Consider the following 20,575-nt stretch of genomic DNA (forward strand, 5'->3'; position numbering starts at 1 on the left):
ATTTATAATTGTGAATAAAAAGGAAAAATTAGTATTTCATGTTCAGTTAAATCTGCTTATAAATTTTATAGTGCAATGAGAATGAACTGTCACAATTACCCCTTCAAAAAAAATTGACTTACAAGTACAGCATACCAAAACCTCATGTTGATGATACAGCCACCACACATAAAACACAGACACAAAAAAAAAAACCAAAACCAACCACCAAGCAAAATAACTCCATCTATAGATACTTCTATCCACATTCTGTGGTAAAACAGGGACATTGTCAGGGTATCGTTTTCTCACTACTTCAAACAAATATATTTAATGTGATTACCAGAGAAGAGTAAAAGGAGAGTTCCAAATGCTGACAGCTAAATGAAACTCTGTTTAGATTCAGTGCTTTTCAGAAAGCTGTAAACAGTATTCAAGCCTCTAAAAGCTCTTGGGAGCTATTCAATCACTAGCCCTAACTGGTTTCATTTGATCCTTTATCCCCACAAACAAGACTGATGCAGGTAAGACTGAATTCATTTGATATGTTTCCTACCAGAAAGGCCTTCTCATGCTCCTTTATCAGCAATAATATTTTCCACTGCTTTCCCCTCCCACCCCCAAGACAGCCACAACATAAGAGTCTTTTTATGGACAGGAATCTGCAGTAAGCCAAGTGCTGAATATCTGTTCCAGCTGTATTATGTTAAATAAAACCCTGAACAATTCAGGAGTCACAATTTAAAGGAACAGACAATGCATATACGCTGTAGAATAGTGTATCTGAAGTGTGCTTTTTCAGTACAGTCCATGTCAGTGCTAAGCGGTTATCTTAAAACAAGATGCTGCCATTATGTGTGCCTTTTCTTGCTGTACAGCCAGGATATGCACAAATCTCGGAGTTTTACACTTGGATTTTTCACAAGTGCCAGAAGAAGCTGGATTGAGGCTTGGGCAAACACCATCTGCCAAATCTTACCAGAAAAGCTTCTCTCACTCTGTCCATAAAAAGGTGAAAATGCTTGAAAGCTCCTGGGAGGTCTAAAAGAGTCAGACTGGAACTGCTACTAGCCAAATGCTGCCCTAGAATACCTTGGATGAGAAGAGGGGCTAATAGGACAACCTACAGGTTATGCTAATCTTCTGCATGTTTGTATTAGACTCCTCAAGCTGAGCTCTTCAGAAACCTCAAGCAAACTCCTGCTGCTTCTTCTTGGAGCAACCAGAATGGAGAACCCTGACACCTTGGAAAGGTCCAATATGCAGGTCAGTGACCCCTGTTGGAAGGGAAACTGAACAAAAATGTCTTTAGTCCTTTATCTAGTTCTATCTTGACACACACATTTTGAAATGCAGTCTCCTTGGAAATGTAACATAATCAATCAAGGTTAAATATTCAGCTCTTATAAATAAGTCTATCACTAGTGGCTTCAATGTTGGTTCACTTCACACTAGCAGAGTAACTTCTAAGCCTTTAAAATGGCACAGAGATTTTTAAAAACAGCACCACATGGGATGTACCGTCTTTTCAAGAAAATAAATGTCACTGTGTGAAAAGGTTGATTATATTCCTTTAGAATGTGCAAGGAGGATTCTAAAATTACATTTATTTCAAACAACAAGAAGGAAAATAAGCTGTTTCATTACGACATTAACTTCCACAAAAAAAACCCACACTATTCAAGGGAAGTGCTCAATTCATGACTGTGTAATATCCTGTATGTGAGTAGTATCCTTTCTTTATTAAGAGAAAAAGGAAATGAATTATAGTGGGATCTCTCTCAGAAAAAGGATTTAATTATTGCTTTTGACTTGACTTTTAACAGAAAGTTTTATTCCATCATGCTGCCTACACACAGCAGCAGGAGCACTGTTAACCTTGCCTAAAACATACGTCTTTAGTTTTAAGATGAGGCAAATAAATTGCCTCCCCACAACTAAAGGTGTCTTCTTGACACCTATCTAAAACACTATCAAGCCACTGATCCTAACCAAAATGTTCCTTTTGTTTTGATCCCTTTTTGCAAATCAGGGTAACCAGTTTAATGGTCATGGGGGTTTCTCATGGCATGTTGTAAAAAGGGAACTGAAAGTCTACTTGCATACTGCGAAAACAAGTGGTTAAAGTCAAGACTGAAGTATGTATTTAAAATGCTCCTGTGTATATGAAGATTTGGGCAATTCCTGAATTGCTCTCATCCCTAATGATTTTAACCTGTTGCTCTCAACTCTCCTAATAGGCTCGATATTTTTCAGACTAAACCTGTACCAGTAATTCCTCAATGCCTCCCCCTCAAACTCACCACACTTGTATGGAGTCCCCAAACTCCTTGCAAGGTCTGAGCACGAGTAAGTGCAGGGGTGGCAGGCAATGTTAATTTACAGAACTGCATGTCTAAGATAAGGAGGAGAGAACTTAACATATTTCAATCACTTTTTATGAACCAGTTCTGCTTGGAAAAGTAAGTGGAACAGGAGAGTAAACTGTAATCTTGAGGAAATGGTAAGCTTGTTGCCTGATACTCACAGAATTGATTATCCCTTTGAGTGCCTGGAATCCTCCAGTGACAGGGAAGACTTGCTCTTTTGTGTCAGCAATTTTTTCAAGCTTTGGAGAGAAAACATGTTCAAACACGTGAATCATTTGGCAAACAAAATTTGTCCCACTGCTTTTCACCCTTAAAATGTAAATGGATGTCTAAAACCAACTCCCATCCACTCTGCAAAGAGAAAGAAAATTTTGAGTTCCTTCACGGTTAATTGACTTTTCTAAATGGGAGAACTTACTACAAACTACTGCAGCTAACAAAACCGTAGAGTAGTAAGCCACCATGTCAAACCACCCGTCGTGGTTTAAACCCAGCCACACAGCCCGTCCACTCACTCCCCCCCCACATCTTGCCCTTCCCCTACTCCCAGAGGGATGAAGAGGAGAATCGAAAAGAATGCAACTCCCACGGGTTGAGATAAGAACAGTTTAGTAACTAAGGTATAACATAAATCAATACTGCTACTACCAGTAATAATAATGATAAAGGAAATAACAAGGGAAGAGAACACAACACCTCAACACCAGCCGACCAATAACTTGCCCAACCCCACCCGATCGAGCACTGACTGATACCTCCTCCAATCTCGCAGTGCCCTAGCCCTTCCGGGTAACTCTCAGTTACATCCTGGGCATGACATGCTGTGGTATGGAATACTTCTTTGGTTAGTTTGGGTCAGGTGTCCTGTCTCTGCTTCCTCCCAGCTTCCCCTCCTCCCTGGCAGAGCATGAGGCTCAGAAAGTCCTTGGTCAGACTAAAACATTTGTGCTATCAGCCCTGTTCCCAGGCCAGAAGTCAAAACACAGTGCTGCACCAGTTACTAAGAAGGAGAAAAATGACTGCTACTGCTGAACCCAGGACAGTATCCACCACACTAAGGAAACCTTTTAGAGCTGTATCTTGGCAGTTATTTTGTAACTTTCAAGAATTACCTTCCCTGTTTGCTCTATCTTCCATTAAAAGCCTTTCTGGGTGGCTTCTACAGTAAACTCTTTTGTACACTTCTCCATTCAAGTCACTTTCACAAGAGTAGCTATAGCCTTCATTAGGACATAGCAACTCTGGAAGAACTTTCAATCAATGAAGGACATGGATCCTTCTTCCTTTTTCTCATCCCAAGGTTGTTATACATGCTGCCTGCAGCTTGTCTATAGCTACTCTGCTCATGCCACTTGTAGCTTAATCTAGTTGCCATCTTAATGAAAGGGGCTCTGCCAGCATCCTTTCCTGCTGGCAGCTACTAGTTAGCAAGGGTATTTCCAATAGGTCTTCTCAGCAATGAAAGCAACACCCACACATTCTATTTATGTCTAGGTACACATCTGAGTGTCTGCTTCCTGAGCCAGAGAAGACATTATACTGCCTAATGCAAGTAAAATTAATTTCTTTATTACTTGATTTTGATGTATACAACTTTGTGACAAGGTATTGCCTAGTAATCTACATTAGTAATGCTCTTACCTGTTCTTGTACGAAATCAAGGACTCCAACACAGTAAACTCTAGCTCCCAGCTCTCTGGATTTCTTTGCCTGCCCCAAAATAGAACAGAGAAATAAGCAATTTTTCATTCAAGAGGCAACACCCAAACTCTTCAGAATATAACACACATTTTCACTTAGTGCTCACCTCTTTCTCTGCATGCAAGGGAATCAGACCATCTAGCTTGCCATCTGTCAGTGCAATGATGATACTAGAAAACCTTGAGGCTCCTTGCTTTGCAATTTGCATGTTGGCCTGAAAACAAAAAATATTTATCCAGCTGAAAATTATACCTAAGCTTTTAACCAAGATTCATCTTCTAAGTGAGTACAGCATCTGAAACCACACTCAGCCTCTTCTTCAAACCCATCTTGTGACAATCTTCTGCCCCTGTTTAACTCACTACTAACAAGGATATCATTCATCAGTGCTTTCCAGTCACCACTGAGCCCATTTCTGAAGTGCCAGGGTCACTGACTGATCAACACCTGGAAACACTTGATTTTTTCAGGACAGATGCTCTCTGAGTTGTGAAGCTCACCTCTCTTTAGATCCACCATAAATTTTCCTGTGCTAATCCCCAGATTTTAAATGCCAGTCAGTAGCTTCCAGGACATAAAAAGAATGGCTTAAAACTAAGTTTATGTTTTTTTTTTTTTTACATGGCAACAACTTTGTTTGTCTGGTTTTTCAGCCCCTATATCACAGGTACAAATTTGGCTTCATAGGCCAAAGGAAGAAACTAAATTTTTATCAGTAACACTTACATCCTCACCTTCAGGGCTTGAGCGGTTCAGCAAAATCACAAAGCATCCTTTAACTGTACATTCTCAATAACATACAAGCAGTTGGGAACTCCATAATTAATATAATCTAAAAGTAAGACTATTTGTCTTGAAAATGTTTATCTGTGCAGTCAACTCTCCATAAGTACATGTTCTAGAAGGCTCTTTAAGGCTCACAGCCCTACAAAGCTGTTTGTGACTATTTACCATGTAATTGGTATGCTGTGTTAGCTGTTAAATTCACGACAAAGAACTGCTCTCTACTGTGAAGGATCAAGTCAAAGAAATTCCATATGGCCATTTTCTATGATGGCTAATCTTCTGCACGGGATTTGCATAGTATCTGAGCAATCTTGGGACCACATAGGAAACCAAAATGATTTGACTGTAACAGGCTGAGGCATACAATCAATCCATTTATGCTACAGGTTATGGTTGCTGTTATCCAAAGGGTAAGAACATGGGATATTCTGATTGCAAGAAGATGAGTAAAACCTACCTGTTTTAATCCTTCATGTATGTATGTGTCACCTGCTGGTTTTACCTCCTCCAAATCCTTAAGACCTTTCTTGATTCTCTCCCTGAAAACAAAAAGGTAGGAGATTGTTAGCATGATCTGAAGTGGGGAAAGAGGTTAGTTTATTGATGCAAAAATTAGCCTTTGTCATAGAGGAGATGTGAAATTAAATTCTGTAAAATACAGCGTTTAGCTGAGATACCATGTGGAGGCAGATTTTGTATTCACAATGGAAGCAGCACTGTGGTAACAGATATTTTAGACCTAACTAACACAATATGCCTCAGTGAGTCAAAGGGCTAGAATCAAGTAAAATTGATTCAGACAGAGTAGGTATTGCCAAGAAGTGGCAAAGCCTCGGCATTAAATAACCCAGTGGAAAAGCTGTTGTATTAAGTCTACTTTGCTCAATTAAACCAACTTCACTTCCAATCACGCTGCAATTAAAAAAGAAATCCCCTAAAACAGCAGTTCTGTTTCTAGAGAAATCTTCTGGGTCAATATGCAGGTATTTAATTGAGTAGTACAGAATTGCAGTAATTACAGTCTAACAAAATAAGTATCAACAGGCAGATGCAGCATTTGCAAGACCCCTCTTGTATCCAAGAAAGGGACTACGATTACAAATAGTTTTTCAGGGTTTTTTTCAACATTTTTGGCTGTTTCTGTGTGACCTCTGACAAAACGTCACACCTACACAGGTCACTAAAATTTAAGGATAAGGTTGTGGTGTGACCTCTCACAGGCCTTAAAAAAAATCCATCTTGGACTGCAAGCCACTTGCTGAACTATGATGTTAAGACTGGAGAAGCTGGAAGGAAGCACAAAAGGAATTCTTTCAAGTGAAATCAGCATGAGCAGGGAGAGAAAGGCAGAGAGACTTTACTGAAAGAATCAAATCTGCAAGTTCTCATGCAAGCAAATTTCCAGTGAAGCCCATGGCAAGTTGTGCTAGTAAAGGACAAGTAAAAACAAAGTAGGGACAAAAATTGGGCCAGAATATATAGAACACTGTAACAAACATAGGCGACAAAAAGGAAACCAGCAGGGTTGAGGAAAAGGAGGGGAAAATACATTGTAGGATGCGTGAAAGCTTTCCTTAGGGCATACAAAATGAGAAAGAATGCATATGCCTCTCGGCCTGAATGCCACCCACTAGTCATTTGTTCCACTGATAGGCTTCTTCTATGTTTAGAAGCTCAGTTTCAAAGTATGCTCCATAGCTGTAATGAGCTCCCAATCACAGGATCAGCCGATACAATGGGGGGGAAGAGAGAAATATGGTGTTGAATGTATGGAAGGGAAGAAGTTATGTAAGATAATACAATCTGCTTGATCCAAATATTTTACATTCAGCATCTATAGAAACAACTTGAAACTGATTATGTATGAACACAGATTATAAACCACATACTTAGTGCTTGCCAGAAATGAGTGGCAGCACATCACAGGCGTTAAGTGTTCTGCTGCCAAGAAACAAGCAGCAACTGAAGTCCCAGTTTTCTGAAACAGATTTCATTTTGCAAAAATAGCTTTTGTACAATCAGTTCAGTTTTATTTATCTAAAATGTCTTGCGACCTGGTCACACAGAAATCTCTGGTGTTTCCAAGCCTCTGCCTACAAGGGGTTCCAGGAAAATCTTTGGCAGCATTAAGATTTTTTAGCTGCGTTTAATCAGTCACTATCTCTTTCCCTTGGGGCTGGATAAGCCCAGCCAGATGCGACTGAGCTCCAAGCTGGTCAAGTATGAGCGAGTCCTGGTCTGGATGTCACAACGCCAGTGTGGGTGCATGACTTGGGGCCCCAGCAAACAAGCCCTACCAGACAGCAAGAGAGGCTGGTTCAATCACGTTGAAGCGCACACCCAGCCAATTTGGAAGGTGGGCACATGAGGTCGTGTCTGCCTAAATCATTCTGGTAATGGGACTCTTTAATCAACCAGCTATAGCACTTTGAAACCCCTGTTCCTGCTCTTCAGTACTCTCAAAACTCTCCTTTCTCCTGTTCCTGTAATAATTTTTTTGTAGCCACAAAAATCCACAGATAAGGTCTGGTTTTCACTTGAAATAACACAGCCATAACCTCAGTCTGGGTGTCTGGATGCAATACAGTTTAGTAACAGTGATACAGGCTGAAGGACCACTGGCTTCATGGTTTAAGTCAGACAGAGGAAGGAGGTGGAAAAAGCAAAACAAAATCAGCAACTCACAGCCGTCTGTGTTTGGGCTGAAGGAGTACAAATTTAATATCTCTTCCCCACTTGGCATATGTGCTGCATCACATCTCCGCTTTTCAGAAAAGGCACATCTAATTTTTAATAGCTACCCTGTGTGTTCTCTCTTTTATGGAGCTTTCTAGCTACTTCAGATAATTATTCCAGCAGCAGCCAGCCAAACACAACGACAGCTACAAGCTCTCTGTCATTTTGCTCTGCGGTTTCTTTTTGGCTAGTCCATGAGCAGGGGCTGCAGGAGTAATCCCAGTCTGGCTGAGGTCAGGAGGGGTTCTGGTGATGGCTCTAGCAGCACCCACTGCTCTCACCTGTCTGTGGAACTCTGCTGTGCTCTGCCTTGCTGCACCACAGCTGCAGAGGCCATGTTTGCTGTGAGGGAGGCTGTGCCAATCCTGCTCAGGCCAAAGTCTACAATGAGCTTGTCTTATATCTTCAGTGCCTCCTCAAGGCAGGGCACTGTGGAACTAAATTTAGAGTTGAAAACAGACCATTTAGTAAAGAGATATAAAAAAGCAGCCCAGCTCTGCAAACGACTGAATAATTCAATTTAACACCAATTAAGCTGTTGCAATTAAACACGCTCCTTTCCTGAGCATGCTCCGCAATTCAGATTTGCTTTCAGGTCTAAATGTAACCATTTGCTTTTCCAAGTTTGAATTAACACTAAGGAAAGTATCCAACAGTTTACAGGAGAGGTTTCTCCACATAAATTTGGTCACACCAGGCTGCAAGCTCTTATTTGGGCAACTCAACAGGTACTGTTTTCATCATTGTTTAGTGTTATCTTTCACTTCAAGTAAGTTTAATTGACACAATCCCAAAACCAGTGTTGTCAGCAGCCAAGTGGTCAGACTACTGATGTTGTTAAGGCATTGCCTTGTCCCCTTGTGTAGAAAGGGCCACAGCCAGCACTTGCTGGCAGTGGAAGATAGGTAATAAATACTTCTTTCTACTACAGCAGGATGTAGATCCCACTCCATTTAAGAGGATTGCAGACCAGCTACGCAGCACAAGCCACCTTAGTTTCTCAGTGACATGATACTGTCTTTGAGGGTAAGAACACTTAACAAAAACAGGCAATCATTGGCCTTAAAGGAAATATATGCAGCTTCAGTGTGTAAAAAGAAAGTCTTATACTTTCTAGAAAGCAAAGCACGCTGGAGGACTGATTCTTAAAAAAACAAATAAAATAAAAAAAAATCTTTTGCGTACATTAGAGCTGCAGAGGTTAGAATCAGCTCCAGTTGTTGCACAGGCCTTGGGTCATACTGATTTAGCTGGGTAAAGGTTTAGCCTTGTATGGAACACTGAGTCTCCATCAGTATCTATGCAGCTTTAAGTAGTGGTGTTCTTAGCTCTTCTGGATGGGGAACAGTGTCTTCTATTTCTTTTCCATGTTGCAGTCTACCTATTGAAGTGATGGAATCCTGACTCATTTTTCATTGTGCTGCGCACTAGCAGCGAAACTGTGATTCCCATGAGCACATATTTATTGTCAGGAATGAGGCTGTGTGCCTGCAAGGCAACACACTTCATCTCTAACAAAGGCAAACAAAACAAGTACTTGGGTTTTGCTGCTAAGTATCACAACAGGAAAACACACAAAGTTGTTAGTGAAATAAATCAGGAGAGGGTGTTCTTTATCAGAAAGAAGGATGGTTACATCTCTGACCAACAGAGCTGTTGTACTGGTGAAAGTAAACCCTGCACACTGGCATCCTCAGATGTAGAATTTGGAGGAGGCTCCTGCTTTCTGCATCTCTTAAATACTACACAGGGCTCAGTATCATTATAATAAATATCCTGCTTCAAACTTTAGGCCTCCTGCATGGGCTCCAGATGGAAAACACATTAAGTGGCTGACTTTGCTGTACTTCATACGCTCGGCAGAACATGCGCTCTGCAGATGGTTCTGTTTTGGCAAGTTTCTTGAACCGAAGCGTAGGGTTAGCTCATGTGACCGAGGCTCAAATACATGTCTTGCTAGATTGCATGTGTCTGTACAACAGAGGAACAGTCATCTCTAACCAGACTACAGACAAGCACAACAAGATACTCAATTGTCCTATTTTTCCACCCTCATTAATACAATCTTTCTTTAGCTCCAATAGGAGTTTCACTGAAGCACAGTCAGCAAGGCTACTCCTGGCCACGGATGTCAGTGAAACACTAAAGTGGATTTACAGACACCTGGAATTCTGCTGGCCAGCATACAGTTGGCCAGAAAAGAACACAGACCTCATTGTGCCATCTGGATTACATTTGTAAGAGTATCCACTTTTCCAAACAACTTGCTTTTCAGAACTAGTAGCAAAACTGAGCCCCAAATATGAATGCTCTAATCTTTGTTTAGCACTTAGTTTACAGCTTACAGCTGAACTTCACAGGGGAAACATGTATCTCTAAAATAGAATATAACCATTGTGAGAAGTCTTGTCCATCTGGATGTTGGTTGGGGTTTTTTTCTGTGTATTTATTATAGCATTGTGTGTACTGTGGTTAGCAGTGATTTCTGTTTCCAGAGTTATTCACATAGCACTGCTCAGTCACATCATATTTGGTAATCTGGGGGCTTCAGCTCTATGGTGTGGGTTTCTTTATGTCCACAGCTTTATTGCGCAGTAAAAACCAGCAAGAGCTTTGTGCAAACAATCAGAAGCCTAAGGCTTTCAAAACAAAAATAAGTGTTCCCTGCTTTGAACTAACTGCTGGGAATGAATTGTAGTTTCCTGACTTCTGCAAATTAGCAAGTAGTCAAGGGGAAAAAACATCCCTGCAAGTCTAAAATACATATAAAAAACCCTAGGCCATAATATCCCATAATCACACGTATACACACCCATCCCCAAAACTGCACTGTACTTCGCATCCTCATCTTCTGTTTGGAAAAATGGGAGTTAGACGTTCTACGTAATTTTCCTGTTAAGCTCTTTAATATTTAAAAGGACAGCTGTTCCTACCGTATCCATTCTTACCTACATATGTATGGTCACAGTTGCTAATGTTTCGTTCTTTATTCTCCTTATAATTCCTCCTTAACAGTAAGGGCAGTAATTTCCTTTCCCTACCACACTCACAACAGCATTGGCAAACTTAGTATTAAACAAACGTCCCACAAAGGAACTCACTAGAACTGAAGAAGGCTCTCCCTATGCTTTAAAAAAGGCTTCTGAGAAAAACATGTTTCTTCCAATAGCTTCAAGGGTGCCACAGACACGAAATGAAAAAAGTGCTTGTGGCCAGGCTCCAGAGTTCTGCCCATGCATTTCAAGCAGTCTGTGTGCTATCTGTGCTGACTCTTCAGGCCTGATAAGGAGTAGGCCTGTGACATGGATTAAAGGCCTAATGAAATGGGGAGAAAGGATCTCGTTGACTTCAGCAGTCCTCAGAACAGGCTTAGTGTCCTCTCCTGACCTCTCTCAAGCCATCTAGAAAAATGGCTTATGATCTTGTCAGTATCCAAGCCCACATGGGGGGAAGTGAACACTTGGCTTTTCTTAAATCAGACCACTTTTTTAAATGCTAAATCAGGAAGGGCTTAGAATTGGAGTTTTAGACATCCTATTTCACTTCTGTAGCCTGAGGCATTTGTCTGGTCCCAAAGACAGGTCTCTTCAGTAAGTCTTATACTAGCTATTATGTATCATTTGTTAAAAACTAAATACCTACCTTATATGAGATTTTGGGAAACATTAATTTACCATTGCGTGCTTTACTTAGACACAAAAAAATGCTGAATACCTATATAGAGATGGGGCTTTACGAAAGTAAAAGCAAGAATAATTTCTCCTGCTGTGCCAAGGAAGATGGGGAGTCATGCAGAGATGAAAGCACTACTTGCAGCTGTTCTGCAAAGCAGTGGCAGAGTTCATATCAAGAGTTTATTTCCTGTTGTTCCTCTCTTTCCTTTATTACTAGGCTATCCATTGCTTTGTTCACAAAATTAAATCTAGCTCTGCACAAAGGCTTCGTGGCTGGCCACGAGTTAAAGGTATCAGTTATTGTTCAGTATCTTCTACTGTTCCTCTGATTTAATAAGAGTTCTTGGGTGGGAGGAGAGAGAGGGAGAATTAAAAGAGCAGTGCACTGACCTGTCTCCAGTTAATGGCATAATGACGTGTGCCTGGGTGGAAAACACAATAAACGATAATCTCATCTTGGGGCTTTTAAAAGAGGTAAAGAGAAAGAAAAGAGAAATACATTTTAGGAAAACGAAATGTACAGATGCGTAGCATTTCATTCACTTATTCATGCTTCATTAGTATTATCTTTATCCTCCAACTTCTAAAGAACATACTTTTGAACTGCAAACCCAAAGGGAGGGAGGAATTAGAGGATTTCTGCCCTCTACCCCTCACCCAGATGATTTGAGAATGAAGTAGCAGAGTTGTTATTCCTTCTTGCCTGACTTCAGTTGTGACATTTGGGACCATCTTCCTTAAAAGTATCAGGGGAAAAGTCACCATAAAAAGCAAAACCGTATGAATTGATTTTATTAAGGAATTCAACCTTTTTTTGAAGAAGCCCACCTGTCTCTTCCAATGAGATGACAAGGAGTCATATCCAACTATCAATGGAAAATGCCTAAGAACTGATACTCTAGAAGCTCAAGACAGTAACTTTCCTAAAGTACGATATAACAACATCTCTACTACCCGCTTTTAATTTTTATTCATGACAATTCCAATATATTATGACTTATGTCAATGATGCAACTTAAAACTATTGACATCATGAAAATATTAGTACTGGGCAGGTCTGCACAGAACTGCACATATCTTGGATTTAAGATATAGCCTTGCAGTCTATCTGTTAAAGCTCTGAATACAAACCTCTAAGATGCTCTAAATTAAACAATAATGTAAATTGATAATGGTATTATCAATCATCTTAGTTGCTGCAAGCCATTGCCAAACAAAACCCAGTCTCTGGCAATTGCATCAATGCCTAGTCCAAGTAACATAAGACTTCCCTACCTCTCTCTTACGCAACTCTCCCTGCATAATAACCTCAAAATTACCACTTAGCTTATCTGTCTTTAGGAGCAACCACTAAACAGTCCTCTTCAGAAGACATCCAATTTCCATCCCCTTTTCCAAGCACACAGATACTGTGAGGATGGAGGAGAATCCTACAAACACACCCATTAGACCCAAGAGCGCTGCCAAACGCAGCCTTTCAGAACCCAGGTGATGGGCATGCAGTGCTATTACTGCAAACGTGCTACAGACAAGTTGAACTGCAGAGCAGATGCACTGCTATGAACTAATTCTTTAGGTGAAGACTCAAGGCAACTGCTACCAGTTGGTTCTTAGCCACCTTCTCACAACTCCTCTTTTCAATTTAAGAAAGAGCAAGGTCAAATAACACCATGCCCAATTCTAGAAGCATACTAAGGCCTGAAGGCACGACAAAGCCTCTTCAGCCTCCAGCAGCACTCCAGCCCCATGAGGGAAACACTGCAGGAGATGGACAGTTCAGGCTCCCACAGGAGCCCAGCAGCCATTGTGCTGTGAAGGGGTTGTGCCCATAAGGTTGAGAGCTCAGCATTCCACTGCAAAGCAAGATGCTGATAGGTTGGACTGTCTGGCTCTCTGATCCTCCTCTGGTGTGACAGGTCAGCCAAGTTAACTTGCCAACTCAATAGCTTTATTTCAGGTAATGCCCCCAGACCACCACACAACAACTGGGGCAAAAGCAAGCATCAACTGGCTATAATAGATGATGAATTTAAAGATTTACACTTAAGCTCCACCCTTTCTGTAGGGACTCAGGCATCCTCATGCTCTTTTTCATTATTATTATGATAGAACTTACAAAATACTTTTCAAAACCTTGAGTCACCCACTTAGTTTACAGAAGATTTGCTTTTTAGAAGATGAATGTAAGCAATATTTAATTATGCAAGCCTAATCGCATCTCTTTGTTAACAAGCCAAGATAATAACTGCCGACTGCACTTCATTTTCCTCAGCAAAACCTACCACAGAATCTCTGTCTTTGGGGGGCTTTCTTGCTTTATTTGGGTATTTTGGGGGGGAGGGAGTGTTTAAAGCAAAATGCTGCGTCACAGTACTCATCAGCTGTTTTTTTTAAAGAGTGCAGTTGGACAGTATTCACAACAGCAAGACAACACTGCTACTGGGTTACATAGTTGGTTACATATACATACAACAAATATTTGGTAAACATCCTGTACTTGGAGCTTGAATGATACTCACTTTTGACCAGCACCATATATTTGCCTATATAAAAATGTGTGGGAAAAGTTTAAAAAAAAAAAGTTTTAAAAAAAATCAACACAGTATTTATCAACAAAAAAATCAACAAAGTATTTAAAGATGCCTATTTACCACCTTTATACTGAGCTCCAAACATGAGAAAATGAAGTAGAAGCTCCCATTATTTTGAGCAATTTGGGTGCTAGAAACCAAAATCTTAGGATGTTTGTGAGAACCTACAAAACCATGGGGGCTTTCCCAACATATGCCTGTACTACAGATGTCACAAGTAACAAAACGCACCTCACAAATCTTTCTGTCAGCTGATTAACGAAATCAAATATTTCATGCCAGTTCTGTGCTACGCTCCCAGACCTGAAGAGAAAACAAAAAGCACATTAGTAAGGCCTTGTTAAGGAAACCAGGCAAGGAAGGGTGATGATTTCAGTGAGAGATTACACCATACAGGACTATTTGCTTTTCTAATTATTTCTAATTACCACAAACCCCGGCTCCCGAGTACGCGAGCACCACACTCGCGTTATGATTTCTGTCGCGGTTTGTCTTGCAAAACGCGTACATTAAGAACTGAAAGCCTCAGGAGCCGCGTAAGGCCCGTCAGCACCGCTTCTGTGGCCAGCCGGGGTCCCCGAGCTGTTGGCGATCCGCTACGGACGAATCTCACCACGGGAACACGGTAACACAACAGCTGCGGAGGGGAAAGGGTGGCAGATGCGGCCTGACTGAAAAATAAGACGTCCACCCGCTTACTTTCGGACAGAAAACATAACCACCTTGCTGCGAGCTCCACCATCTCCTCGGGCGTCGGGTGGAGTTACCTCACAGACAGACAGACAGACACACACACACACACACCAACAACAACACAAACTTTCTACGTGACTCAGCCTCCCCGTTCCCACTTACTTATCAAGTGGCGGCCGTTAGCTCGGTTTTACGGCCGGCACGGGGCATGCCCCCCCTCCCTCTCCTCACAGAGCCCGCGCTTTCCCCCTCAGCGTCGCGCCGCCCGAACAAAAGCGATGGCGGCGGAGACCGCGACCTCAACCCCATCCCCGCGAACGCCCCGTACTTGTCCAGCACGAAGTACATGTCGAACGCGCCATGGCACGACGGACCCTCTGGCGCTGGGGAGGCGGCGGCGGGCACCGACGGCAGCAGCAGCACCGGCAGCAGCAGCAACGGCGAGAGGCGCCCCCGGGGCGCGGACCCCGCCATGGACTCTCGGGAACGCGGCGGCCGTCGCTGCCGTCCTGCCGCTGAGCGGGCGCGGGCCGTGCCAAAGCGGCAGCCTCTCACGCTCCGCCGCAGCTTGCCCGGCGCGGCCCTCTCCGACCGTCAGCGGCGGCGCCTGGGGCGGGGGCCGGGCCCGGGCGGGCTCGGACCGCCTCCCGCGTCCCTCACCCGCCCCAGCGGCGTGGTGGCGGCCACCCACGGCTTGGGCAATGGCGGCCCTGCGGCTCTCCCGGCTGAGGAACCTCCCCAGCAGGCGGCGGCCGCACCGGACCCGGATTCACGGCGCCAGCCCCCGCCCTGTCGGGGGGCTACGGCTGGGTCCCGGAAGGTGGCGGCAGTGCGGGGCAGCGGTTGATTCCCACGCGTGGGGCGGTCAGCTGAGGAGCCCGAAGGCCCCGGCATGGCCGGTGGCAGAATTGGTGGGGACATTGTGGGAGTATGTCGTTCCACCGTAACAAAACCGGTGGCTTTAAGAGCTTTTTGTTCTATGGGGGAGCAAGCAGCTTCACCCCTACCCCCCTCCAAACACCACCTCACCATCATCCGGTTCTCAACCTGCCTGCTCAGCGAGTCACCCACGCCTCCAAAGAGATGCAACCAGCAACCTCATGGGATCATAGAATGGTTTCGGTTGGAAGGGACCTTAAAGCTTAGAGCAGTTCCAACCCCCTGCCACAGGCACAGACACCTTCCACTAGACCAGGTTGCTATAAGCCCCATCCAGCCTGGCCTTGGACACTGTCAAGGGTGGAATCCTTTATTTTTAATTTCTTATTAATCGTAGAATCATAGCATGGTTTTCATTAGAAGACCTTAAGATCATCTAGTTCCAAACCCCTGCCATGGGCAGGGACAGTCTGAGTGTTCTTTGCCAGAGATGCTGCATATAAAACATATTTCGCAACCAGCAGCCAGCTGAAGGCTGTTGCAACCCCTACTGCACCCATATACATTGGCAATGTCCTCGGGGTCAGGAACTGGCTACAATAGCTCCAAACTGGTGCTCTGGGACAGTGCATGTGGTAACCACTGATTTACAATAGGCTTTGCAAAACTAAATATAGAGCAGACATTTGGTTTGAAGCACAGGCTGGATTCTTCACAGCAAACATGAGGTGCTGTGGAAAGCATTGCTTTGTGCTGCAAGAATATCATCCTTCAGAGTTTTCCATCTGTGGTTTCAGGTTTTAACATGCTTAATAATCTTAAAATATTATCTGAAGGCTAAAAAGATGCGTGAATTTTCTTAGAAGGAAAATGCCAGTCATGTGGTATGCTTCATACACCAAAATTAGCCCCTAAGTTATTAATAAATGTCTAGCCTCTATGTCTTTGTTTCCTTTCTGGAGTTCTCTCCACAACCGCAATGTGACAAGCAGTTAAGAGGACTTGAGATGAAATTAGTTATTCTGGTTTTCCCCATTTGTGTGCCCAGTGCTTTGTTTTAACAGCAGCTTTGTTTTACAGGGGGCTGTGCTGACCACTGCAATGCACAGGAGCTCTGGATCCAGCTCTCGAGCACCAGAGACCTCAGGATACTTCAGATGAGGGCCAGGCTCAGGATTCTTGAATTGCCAGAGAATCAGGGACTCATTAGGGACTATAGTGATAGGACAGCAGGTGATAGGTGTAAACTGAAAAGAGGATGTTCAGGTTAGATATAAAGAAGTAGTACTTTGCTGTGAGGGTAGTGAGGCACTGGAACAGGTTGCCCAAAGAAGTGGTAAATGCTCCATCCCTGGCAGTGTTCAAGGCCAGGTTGGACAGAGCCTTGGGTGACATGGTCTAGTGTGAGGCATCTCTGCCCATGGCAGGGGACTGGAACTAGATGATCTTAAGGTCCTTTCCAACCCAAACTATTCTGTAATTCTATGATTCTCTCTTTTAATGTGTTAAGTGACATTTTACTAGTCAGGTAACATGCTAGAGCTCTCAGAAATCTGTGTCCCATCATAACATCAATCACAGAAGCAATGAGTCAATAAGGCTGCCCAGCTGGGGAAAGACAACGCAGTCCAGAGGTGCCCTGTGCCTTGTGACAAATACTCATGTTTCCTTCATAATCTGACAGCTCTGGCTTGTGGTAGAAGTGGTCAGAGGTTGAGCCATTTACCAAGACAAAAATCCCTCAGAAATTTCTGATTTCCCCCATCACCTGCCCAATAAATGATTCATGAGGCCGTGTGTGTTTGTGACTGGCAGAAAGCTGTCATGGCCTCATAGCTTTTATTAAATTAATGTTTTATGGGGCTGTATAGGGGATATTACCTGGAGCCATACCGTTTGTTCCCAAGATGCTCTTTCTTTTCCTCTCATAGTAACTACCTCATTGCTTGGGTTGACCATCTAATTTACATTTCCCTTCCAACAGTGACTGTTCCATTGTCAGTTTTTAATTTGCTGATAATCCTCACACTGCAGGGCATCCTGCTGGTGTTACGCAGAGGTATGGGTGCCTCATACACCATAGCCACTAAACCCCAATAATGTGTCTCACACAGGTAAGTCCTTCAAACCCAGAGGTGCATCTTTGATTCAAGAGGGGTTACTAAACAACAGTCTAAAGGAGAAACATGTAATTTGTATTTCTATCTGGCAAGAACTGATATGGCTATGGGAAAAGCACAGCTTACTGCAAGCTTCCATACGGGGATCTCTGTTTTACAATGGATATAAAGGCTGGCATGCTGTTCAGGGAAGTCAAGACAGCTTGAGCATCTTTGATAGGTGAGAAAAATACACAGTATGGGGGAGGCTGATATTTGTTATCCTTGTTGAGCCTCCACCTTTCAGTCAATATCTTTCTTACTCATTCATGATAAGATACAAGAAGAATCTTACTTCAGTCAGGCCAGTAGTGAGCTGGCAAAATTGGTATTTTTAACACCCATCTTCTTCTTGTCACTTCCAACAGATAAGTCTCCCATGATGAATTGCTGGTTGGAATAACAGGACTCCATGCAGAATTAAGGTCCTTTCCAACCCTAACCATTCTATGATTGTCTGATTATCAAGTATTTTCTTGTTAAATTAGGTCACAGTGTAGCCCCACCACTGTGGGAACAAACAAATTACCTCTGTTTACCCTGCTGCAGACTTTTGAACAGCCTCAGCCTTTACACAAGTACTATTTCTTACAGATGGAACGACTTGAGGATTGCAGATTGCTGTCAGCAGTCCCTGTGTCATAGATTAAATCCCAAACAAATTTAATGTTAAATGTGTACTGATAGTGCAATATTTCTTTTCCCCTTTCTGTATCATTTCATTTTGCTCTCAGTGCAAATAAAACAGATGAAGTGGCTCTGTCAGGAAGTTAGAATGGGAACACTGAAAAGAGCTTTACAAAATGAAGTGTGTGAAATAAATACACAAAATTACACTCAGAATTCAGTCTAAACCTGTACCATGTCTGCATACCTTAGTCTACCAGTGACTGAAAGTTTCAGCTGCACAAACACAACAGAATTGGGTTTTAACCAAGACAAGAACCTAACAAGGATCGTGCAGCTCTTGCAGGCCGTGTAGATGAATCAGACACACCACCTGCTCCAAAAAGTATCCTAAGCCTCTGCGCTCTGCAAGAGAAACTGGAAAAGCTGCAGTCAAAGGTGGCCTGCCAGAGATCTTTCATTTCATCGCATTTCCTGCTGTCTTTGGATGGTTTCCTGCAGGCACAGTGCTCTGACCTGACACATCCATGCCAGAGTGTCTTCCCTGCATCAATCCAAATGCAAAGACAAGTCCCAGGATGATGCAAGTTGGAAATTTCACAAAAGCCTGTGGACCAAAAGTGATTTATGTCAGCCAGATCTGGCTCATGAAGTTCCTAATGTCTTTGAGCTAGCAAGGCTAAAGGGTGTGTGGTGTTTTACAGTCCCTGTGGATGCACAAAATATGGAAGATTAAGGACTGAGCAGCCTGTGCTTTGCCAAAGACCCCACAAAAGTGAAGGCTGATAGTCAGTCCCACCCCAGAAATGTTGTGCAGTGCCAGCTCTCCCTCCCTCTGCCAAGGCTTTCGGTACAGCAGTGCAGGCTGAATAAGGTTTTCCAAAACAAGCTGCACTTTAGCTCCCATAGTCAGCCCCAAGCCCTAGGAGCACTTGCCTCGCCTGGGAGTACATCACGTTTTCCAGCTGTTGGAATTTTTACTTCAGGCACATGTGACTGGCTGTGTTCAGATTGAGCCACCCCTGCTAGTTGTGGGGTTTGCTCTTGTTTCTAAGCATGTGGTTTCTTCTTTCAGCTTGTGATTTCTGCTGAAGTGGCAGATAAGTCATGCCTGTTTTGTTGGAATGGTTAGATGAGAGGGAGATAGGTACAGAGGAGGTACTGGGCGGTATCATGGCTGTATATACGTGTTTGGCTTCATTCACCCAAAGGCCTGAGGGCCTCCTTTCCCGTTTCCCAGAACTCATTAGGCAATGCTCTGCTCTTTCCTTTCCTCCTCCACCACTGAGGAAATCTTGGACTGTAGCAGCCAGCCCCAGTGGAATGGGTGGGTTTCACTGTGTGCACACCAACATGAGAAGCAGAGTGCAGGGAAGTGTCACTGCCCTGGTGACTGTATACAAACCAGCAGAACAGATTCATGGAGCCGAGAGGAGAAATACTTCAAGATGTTCCTCAAACTAGATCTTCATGCTGCTACCTCCAGTGACCATGGAGATGCTTCCTTGTATAAAAACAGCTGTATGGGGTGTCCAGCAGAAGGAGGGAACTCTTCATGCCCTTGCCTGTACTGAGGGATCAAAGCCAGCTGCAAACCTCTGCCGCAACACCAGGCAAGCCTCCTGCTGGCTCTGGGTGTTGGTTCCACATCTGGACTAGCAACAGCTTTACCTCACTTGCTGTCCTGTCAGTCTCAAGTGGAGTTCACTTGCACAAGGGCCTCCTTTACATGGGTTTCACGCACTACGGTATTCACCCCCACCTGGGACATCAGGGAAAACAGGAAGAGGGAGAAATCATCCTCTGGTGTGCTTGGTATGTATAGAGCTGACAGCATTTGGAGAGGCCAATTAAAAGAAACGTCTCCGGAAACATGGGCATATCTAAAACTTCCTGAAGTGGCTAACGACAGCTGGTCCTTTTCAGACTTTTCTCACCTCTCAGAAATGCTGAGTTTTGTTTCATTTCTGCCCACCATTCAAGCTGGGGAAGGAAGGAGGGTCTGGCACTATTTGTCCTTCAAACACAGAACCCAGACAGACCTCCACTCCACAGGAAGAGACTGCAGTGATGAGTCCATGGTCCTGCTGTTGCAGTACTTCTGAGGAAACTTTTCTTTTACGTGCAGCAAATACAGATAATGAAAGCAAATGCTAGCTATTCCAGAGCAGGGAAAGCTGTGGTCGATTAAAACAGAACTCTTAAATACAACTTAAAAATAATTCATCAATAAAATCAGAAGTTCTCATGTGGAAACTTGATGCATAGATAAACACAAGTTCACTGCCAAGATTTACTGCAAAGTAGTAAATAGTGCAGTTAACAACACATATGGGATTATACAGTTCTCTTTCTTTTCTACAGTACTTGAAGATGATTTC

At 43.2% G+C, this 20,575-nt stretch overlaps 1 protein-coding gene across 1 annotated transcript in view; it reads right to left on the bottom strand.

Annotated features, from left to right (window-relative positions):
- Positions 1–15,208, bottom strand: part of ANTXR2 (ANTXR cell adhesion molecule 2) — a 108,526-nt gene extending 93,318 nt beyond the window's left edge. Inside the window, exons 1-7 of the mRNA XM_065685549.1 lie at positions 14,858–15,208; positions 14,068–14,139; positions 11,636–11,707; positions 5,293–5,374; positions 4,156–4,263; positions 3,990–4,058; positions 2,507–2,587 (exon numbers count right to left, since the gene is read on the bottom strand). Of these exons, the coding sequence (XP_065541621.1) occupies positions 2,507–2,587; positions 3,990–4,058; positions 4,156–4,263; positions 5,293–5,374; positions 11,636–11,707; positions 14,068–14,139; positions 14,858–15,003 (630 nt within the window). The 5' untranslated portion in view covers positions 15,004–15,208. The remainder of the gene's footprint in view (positions 1–2,506; positions 2,588–3,989; positions 4,059–4,155; positions 4,264–5,292; positions 5,375–11,635; positions 11,708–14,067; positions 14,140–14,857) is intronic.
- Between the last annotated feature and the right edge of the window lie 5,367 nt (positions 15,209–20,575).

The sequence above is a fragment of the Lathamus discolor genome, chromosome 1, assembly GCF_037157495.1.
Source record: "Lathamus discolor isolate bLatDis1 chromosome 1, bLatDis1.hap1, whole genome shotgun sequence".
NCBI classification, from domain to species: Eukaryota; Metazoa; Chordata; class Aves; order Psittaciformes; family Psittacidae; genus Lathamus; species Lathamus discolor.